The sequence below is a fragment of the Galeopterus variegatus genome, unplaced genomic scaffold, assembly GCF_000696425.1.
Source record: "Galeopterus variegatus unplaced genomic scaffold, G_variegatus-3.0.2 Scaffold6198, whole genome shotgun sequence".
In the NCBI taxonomy this organism is placed as follows: Eukaryota; Metazoa; Chordata; class Mammalia; order Dermoptera; family Cynocephalidae; genus Galeopterus; species Galeopterus variegatus.
In genome coordinates this window covers 38347-46897 of record NW_007732309.1, presented here as the reverse complement: position 1 = coordinate 46897, position 8551 = coordinate 38347, and the positions used below count along the sequence as shown (strand labels likewise).

General features: G+C 37.4%; 1 protein-coding gene across 1 annotated transcript in view; it reads right to left on the bottom strand.

Moving 5' to 3' along the window:
- Positions 1 to 1988, bottom strand: part of LOC103605970 (zinc finger protein 665-like) — a 37656-nt gene extending 35668 nt beyond the window's left edge. Inside the window, 1 exon segment of the mRNA XM_008590568.1 lies at positions 1653 to 1988. Coding sequence (XP_008588790.1) covers positions 1653 to 1988 — 336 coding nt within the window.
- Between the last annotated feature and the right edge of the window lie 6563 nt (positions 1989 to 8551).

Sequence of the window (8551 nt, the reverse complement as noted above, 5' to 3'; positions counted from 1 at the left end):
ACCCACCTGGGAGTTATAGTCATAAGTTTTCTGAAAGTGGTCCGTGACAGCTGGGACTAGAAGGGGACAATGGACCCATGTACATATTTACCTTGTCTGCTTCCTGAAGGGATTGTTTTTGATACAGCTGGTGAATGTAATGGAGTTGTTATTGAAAATTTACTCCGAAAGTTGCTAGGCAACATAACTACTATTATGCCTAACTTGCTTGCTTCAAAGAATCAAACATAAACTTTCTTTTCCTCCTAGAAATATAGATTCAAGTTAAGTTTTAGAGTATTTTCATAAGGCCTAACACATTATAGGATGTAGTAGGTAAAAAGAAAATCTTATTTTATATTACAATATGTTTTAGTAATGAAAAAATACTGGTGAAGGGAACTTTGACTTCCTGCTTACATCCTTTGATTAAGGTACAAGGCTGGATTATGTATTAATAACGTCATACAAAGTTCAGTAGATTTAGTTAAAGTAAAAGTAACAGTTGATGATTATTTGGGACCAGTGGATTGTAACGTTCTTGCTCAAAGGAAAGGACATTGTAATTGTCTTTTCTGGGAATAAACTGTAATGCTATTTTTCTTAAAACATATGTCACTTACAAAGAGATATTATGATATTGTTCAATGATTATTTTAATGATTATGTACCCTCTAAGATAAAGTATAAAAGTTTTGTGCATGTTTCAATAAAGTGTCAGCATTCAGCAGATCCCTTGAGTCTGTGTGTTTGCTGTCCATCGCCGACGCTGCCTTTCCTCCCTCTTGGGGGTCTCTTTATCAGCAGGGACCTTACAATCTCGGTGCTGGGGCTGGCCCCCGGCATCTGACAGGACCATTTCTGAGGATCTTTCTTCAAGTGCACAAATTCTCTGTCCTGCTTGATCTAGTCTGTTGAATCTCTCAATTGGATTTTTATTTCATTCATTGAATTCTTCAGCTCCAAAATTTCTGTTTGTTTTTATGATATCTCTTTGTTAAATTTCTCAATAAGATCATGAATTGTTTTCCTGATTTAACTAAATTGTTTGTCTGTGTTCTCTTGTATCTCATTGAGTTTCCTTAAAATTGTCATTTGAAATTTCTTCACAGGTATTTCATGACTTCTTTTTTGTAAAATCTGATATTGGAAACTTATGGTGTTCCTTTGGGGTGATCATGTCTCCTTGCTTTTTTATATTTTTTGTGTTCCTCCATTGACATCTGTGTATCTAATGGACTAGTTGCTTTTCTCAATTGTATGGAGATTACATAGAAATGACTTTTTCCTGTATGTGGGTCCCAGGGTGTGTGTTGGATATGTAACATTGGCTTTGGTTTTGGAAACTTATGGTGTTCCTTTGGGGTGATCATGTCTCCTTGCTTTGTTATATTTTTTGTGTTCCTCCATTGACATCTGTGTATCTAATGGACTAGTTGCTTTTCTCAATTGTATGGAGATTACATAGAAATAACTTTTTCCTGTATGTGGGTCCCAGGGTGTGTGTTGGATATGTAACATTGGCTTTGGTTTTGGGTGGACTCAGTAGCATAGTCTCCATCAGTTTCTTTGGTTGTAATCCTGTTCAGTGATGTCTTCAAGTGCCTCAGTGGCCTAGACTGTGAGAGTTTGAGTCAACACTAGCTCTTTTTTGCTGGATTAGAGATTCCAACCTTGTTGTTGAGCTGGGAGAGTGTGGGTGTGGAGGGCCAACTGGCTGTTTGGTAGTCTCTCTGAGGCATAGAGTTGCTGCCCAACTGGTTACAAGACCAATCCTGTGTGAATAGCTCTAAGGTTGTCTCTCTCAGGGGGTGGTGTGCTGCCTGACCAGATTTTGGGCTGAAAACTGGTGAGCCTGGATGCAGGATGGGGGACCAAGCTGCTTTTGAAGGCTTGTCAGAGGAGTGGATGCCACTGCCTGGCCATGAGCTGGCATGAATTGGTGCTGCAGGGCCAGGTGGCTCTATGAGGCCTTCTAGAGGAGGAGAAGCCACTGCCTGATTGTCCATCAAGCTGGAAGCAGGTATGTACAGATGCAGCAGGTCCTGAAAACTCTGTGGAGGGCCACTAGATGAAGGCAGAGCCAGTGCCCAATCCTTTATCCTGCAGGAAGCAGGTGTGCTCTGGTTCTGTCATGTCCTGTCACTTTATGGAGAGGCACTGAATCAGCTGTTGAGCTTAGAGCAACCCTGCAGGTGTGTAGCCAGGCCCAGAAGCTATGTAGAAGCCTGCTATGCAGAGGCAAAGCCACTGTCTGATCACTGTTAGTTGGGGAGCAGGTGTACACTGGTGCTGGAGGGGATCTCCAAGGAGGGCTGCTGGATCAGCTGTTGAGACTGGAGCAAGCCTTCAGGGACACAGCTAGGCCTGGCAGCTCTGTAAGGTCTACTGTAGAAAGGCAATGCCAACCACCTGTTCACTGTTGGTCAGGGAGGAGGTGTACATTAGTGCAGCAGGGCCTGACAGCTCTATGGAGGGCCACTGGATGAGCTACTGAGTTTGGAGCAAGTCTGCAAGGATGCAGCCAGGCTTGGCAGCTCTGTAGAAGCCTACTATGGAAAGGCATAACCACTGCCAAATTGCTTTCAGTCACTAGGCAGGTGTACCATAGTGTAGCAGGGCCTAAAAGCTCTGAGGAGGGCTTCCAGGAGGAGGAAGAGGTACCACTGGACTTGCTTTCTGGCTGTCACTGGCACCTCCAAGCTCAGTAAGCCTAGGAGTGTGCAGGGTGCATGCACACAAATGTGGTGGACTGTAAACTTATTGGCAGCTTTCCCACTGAGTAGGTCTGCCTGTTCTCCTGGGATAAAGGGGGTGCACATGGGTTCAGAGGCTGGGGTATTAGTCTTTCTGTCTGGCATATGCTCCAGGCAGCCAGTGTCATGGTCCTTCCAGCACCTGTGTGAGTATGGTAGAATGAAGGTGAGGCCTCAGGATGGAGGGGGTCAGTTTGCACCCAGGACAGGAGGCACTTTCACAGCAGGTTCAGTTTCAAGATGATGCTGTGCTCTAACCACTTACTTTGGGAGGATAGAATTTGCTCTCCCTGGGCTTCTACTATGAGGCTGTACATCTGCACAAACTCCCAGGTAACTCACTCTCTGAACTGGGTTTGGGGCCTGTGAGGAGTGGGGACTCTCTTATGGCAGAGATTGCTGGAATTTTTGGTGGCAGTGGAAACAGCTGGGGTTTTTCCACCTTACCTTCTCTCCACCTGACAACCAAACAAGTCCATGCAGAGACAGTGAGGCAGAGGCGGGGTGATTTGCTTTGCTCTCTAAGGTGCTACACTGGACTTCTGTGCTTCACAGGGATTTTGTCACTCTCCTCATGCTCTGTAGTGTATTTCTTCAGTCATTTCAGTCAACATATAGTTGTCTATTTGGTGTTTTGGTCTCTTTATGGGGAGGGGAATGAGCACCAGACAATTCTAGTGAACCGTCTTGCTCCACCCTCTCCAACAATACCATCTATTGCTCTGAGCCGCTATTAAAGAAGTGACACAGTGTTAGATTTCCCTTATTACATAAACCTTTTATTCATTTTTAGGCTGTTTTATTGAAATACACAACTGTACATATTTATGGGGCGTATGTGATAATTTGATACATGTTCAAAATGTGTAATGATCAAGTCAGGGTAATTAGGATATCTATCATGTATAAATTTATAATTAATTTTTGTTGGGAATATTATCTTCCTTTCTGGCTATTTTGAAATTTACAATGAATGGTCATTTACTACAGTCACCCTACTATGCTGTCAAACACTAGAACTTCTCTCTTATATGGAATTGTATTTTTGTTCCCATTAAACAACATTTCTTTATCCTCCCCTCCCCACTACCCTTCTCACCTTTGGATAACAACCAGTCTATTCTCAACCTCCATGAGATCAACTTTTTTTTCTCTCTCACATATGAGTAAGAACATGCACTATTTATCTTTCTGTGCCTGGCTTATTTCACATAACATAGCAATAACATGTCCTTCAGGTTCATCCATGTTGCTGCAAATTACAGGATATAATTCTTTTTATGGCTCAATAATATTTCATTGTGGTACAACATTTGTTTAGTCTACATACCTGTTGGTGGATACTTTGGTGGATTCCAAAGCTTCTGTAAAGCTATTGTAAACAGTGCTTCAATAAACCTAGAGATGCAGGTATATCTTCAATAGACTCATTTTCTTTTATTTAAACATATACATAGCAGTGGTATTGATGAATAATAAGGTATTTCTATTTTTAGTTTTTTGAGGAACTTTCATACTGTTTTTTATAATGTCTGTAGCAGTTTACATTCCTACCAACAGTATACAAGCATTCCCCTTTCTTTATATCCTCTCCAGCATTCGTTATTTTTTGTCATGTTAATAATAGCCATTTTAACTGGGGTGACATGATATCTTATTGTGATTTTTATTTGCATTTCCCTTGTTATTAGTGATGATCAGCATTTTTTAATGTACTTGTCCATTTGAACATTTTCTTTTGAGAAATCTCTATTCAGATCAATTGCTCATTTTTAAATTGAATTGTTTTTGTTTTGTTTTGTTTTTCCTTTTGCTGCTGGGTTGAGTTTTTGCTATATTGCAGATATTAATCTGTCATATAAATAGTTTGTAAATATTTTCTCCATTCTGTAGGTTTTCTCTTCATTTTGTTGTTTCCTTTGCTGTGCAGAAGGTTTTTAGTTTGATATAATCTTATTTGTCTATTTTTGCCTGTACTTTTGTGGTTTTACTAAAAAATCATTGTCCAGAACAATGTCCTATAGAGTTTCTCCAATGTTTTCTTCTAGTAGTTTTATACTTCCAAGTCTTACATTTAGTTATTTTATTCATTTTGAGTTGATTTCGGTTTATGGTGTGAATATAGGAGTCTAGTTTTATTATTCTACATGTGGCTAGTGAGTTATGCCAGCACCACTTGTTGAAGAGACTGTTCTTTCTCTAATGTATGCTCTTGGCACATTTATCAAAAATGTGTTGGCTGTAGATGCATGACTTTAATTGCAGGTTTTCTATTCTGTTCCATTGGTCTAAATGTGTTTTTCTGTTTGTTTTGTTTTGTTTTATTTAATGTCAGAACCATGCTGTTTTCGTTAGTATAGCTTTATAGTATATATTGAAGTCAGGCAGTATGATGCCTCCAGCTTTGTTCTTTTTGCTCAGGATTGCTTTGGCTATTCAGAGTCTTCTGGGGTTCCATGTGAAATTATCCTATGTCACTTTTTCTATTTTTGTGAAGAATGTCACTGGTATTTTGATAGAGATTTCATTCAATGTATAGATTACTTTGCATAATATGCACATTTTGGCAATAGTAATTCTATCAATTTATGAACTTGAGATATCTTTCAATATTATTGTGTCCTCTATAATTTCTTTCATCAGTGATTTATAGTTTTTCTTGTACAGATCTTTAATTTCTTTAGATAACTTTATTTCTAGGGTTTTTTTTTCCTATAGCTATTGTAAATGAAATCAATTTCTTAATTTTTTATCAGATTGTTTACAGTTGGCATTTAGAAATGCTACAGATGTTAGTACGTTGATTTTGCATTCTGTGACTTTATGAATTTGTTCATTAGTTCTAAAAAATTTTTGGTGGAGTCTTTGTGTTTTTCTAAATATAAGATAATGTCATCCGCAAACAAGGAAAATTTGACTTATTTCTTTCCAACTAGGATGCCATATATCTGTCTATCACATAATTGCTCAGGCTAGCATTTTCAGTATTATGTTAAATAAAAATGGTGAAAATGGGTATCTGTTGGGTTGCCACATATGGCTTTTATTATTTTGAGCTACATTTCCTCTATTCCTAATTTCTTTCATGTTTTATCATGAAAGAATGTTGAATCTTATCAAATTTTTTTCTACATATATTGAGATGATCATATAATTTTTGTCCTTCATTCTGTTAATGTGGTAAATGACACATTGATTTGTGTATGTTGAACCATCGTACCATCCCTGGGTGTTTTAGTCCGTTTTGTGTTGCTCTAACAGAAATACCTGAGACTGGGGAATTTATAAGGAAAAGAGGTTTATTTGGCTTATGATTCTGGGACAGGTGCATCTGGCATGGACCTCAGACTGCTTCTACTCATGGCAGAAAGTGGCAGGCGGCTGGTGGGTACAAGCAGATCACATGGTGAGGGGAAGCAGGAGAGAGAGAAGCAAGAGAGAGAGAGAAGGTGCTACAGTCTTTTAAAGCAACGAGCTCTCATGGGAACTAATAGAATGAGAACTCACTCGTTAATCCCCCCTTCACCAAGGAGAGCATTATTCCATTCATGAGGGATCTGCCCCCATGACTCAATCAGTTTCCAGCACTGCCACACTGGAGATCAAATTTCCACATGAGTTTTGGAGGGGACAGCACACCCAAACTCCATCACTGGGATAAGTCCTACTTCATCATGGTGTATAATCTTTTTAACATGCTGCTGGATTTGGTTTTCTAGTATTTTGTTCAGGATTTTTGCATGCATATTCATTAGGGATAGTTCCCTGTAGTTTTTTTTGTTGTTGTTCAGTATTTGGTGGTAATGCTCATCTCCTAGAATGAGTTTGAAAGAATGCCCTTCTGAATTTTTTGGAAGAGTTTGGGGGAATGAAGGTATTATTATTATTTTTAAGTTTGGTAAAATTCAGCAGTGAAGTCATCTAGTCCTAGGCTTTTCTTTCTTGGAAAACTTTTTCCTACTGTTTTAATCTGGCTACTTGTTATTGGCCTGTTCAGTTTTTGTATTTCTTCCTGGTCCAATATTGGTGGGTTACATGTAAATGTTTGAGAGTTTATCCATTTCTTCTAAGTTTTCAAATTTTTTGGCGTATAGTTTTTTCATAACAGTCCCTTAATAATCCTTTGTATTTCTAAGGTATCAATTGTAATATTTCACTTTTCCCCTCTGATGTTATTCATTTGGGTCTTCCTTATTTTTTATTTCTTAGTCTAGCTAAATGTTTGTCAGTTTTCTCTGTCTTTTCATACACCAGCTTTTGGTTTGGTTTTGGGGGTTTTCTGTGTGTGTGTGTGTGTGTGTGTGTGTGTTTTAATAGTCCCAATTTATTTTTGCTCTAATCTTTATTATTTTTTTCTACTAATTTGGGGTTTGTTTTTTTTGTTTTGTTTTGTTTTTTGAATTCTTTGAGTTGATTAGATTGTTTATTTGTAGTCTCTCTACTTTTTTGTGCAGGCATTTATTGCTGTAAACTTTCCTCTCAGCAGTGCTTTTGCTGTACCCCATAAGTCTTTATATGTTTTTCCCATTTTTATTTATTCAGAAAAATTTTAAGATTCTTTATTAATTTCTTCATTGGCCCATTGGTGGTTCAGGAGAATGCTGTTTAATTTCCATGTATTTGTAGTTTTCAAAGTGCCTCTTGTCATTTATTTCTAGTTTTATTTCATTGTGGTCATAAAATACCCTTGATATGATTCTGATTCTTTTGAATTTGTTGAGACTTGTATTGTGACCTACCATGGTGAATCCTAGAGAATGTTCCATGCTGATGAAAATGTGTATTCAGCTGTTGGGTGAAATGTTCTCTAAATGTCAGTTAAGTCCATTTTGTCTAGTGTGTAGTTTAACTCTGTTGTTTCTTTGTTGATTCTCTTTCTAAATCATCTGTCCATTGTTAAAAGTTGGTTCTTAAGGTCTCCTACTATTATTGTGTTGCAGTCTATCTTTTTCTTTAGATCTATTAATATATGCTTTATAAATTGGATGCTCTGGTGTAGGTGCATATATATTTATGATTATTATGTTCTCTTCCTGAATTTACCCTTTTGTCATTCTATAATGACCTTTGTCTCTCTTAACAATTTTTTACTTAAAGTCTATTTTGTTTGATATAAGTACAACTACTCCTGCCTTTTCTTTTTTAATTTGCAAATGTAATTATATTTAGGAGTTAGTGCTAACAGTGATTTTTAAATATTGATAGACAATTTAAAAATTATTTATAAAGCACCTACAATGCATTTTAAAATAAAGTTATTATGTAGTTACCGAGCTGGATAAGTATGACATCTGGATTTTGATCTAAACACATTTTTATTTTTCTCTCCCACTGTTCTTTGAACCATTTTCAGCTGGATGAAAAATTTACCATCTTAGCATGCTGTTACTCTTTGGTAATAGCCTTGAAGTCGCTTTAAATCTCAAACACACTTTCCTCTAGAAAATAGACTAGACACTCATTGTCTGTGTAATTTCCTTCATTTCTAATGTAAGAATGTAATGCTATAAATTTCCCTCTCAGCACTCATTTAGCTAAATCCCACAAATTTTGATGTTGCATACTCATTTTCATTCAGTGTTTGAAGATTTTTCTGTTGTCTTTCTGTTGATTCAATTATTGTCAGAGAATATACTCTTTATTTTTTCACTTATTTAAATTGGTTGAAGTTTGGTTTATGACCCAGGATATGGTCGATGTTGATGAGTGCTCTGTGAGCAAGCTCAGTTGTTTAGTGCTATGATTTCTTGGAGGGCTGATTCTTTTATCGTTATGTAATGTTCCTCTTTTCCATAGTAATTTGCTTTGCTCTGAGG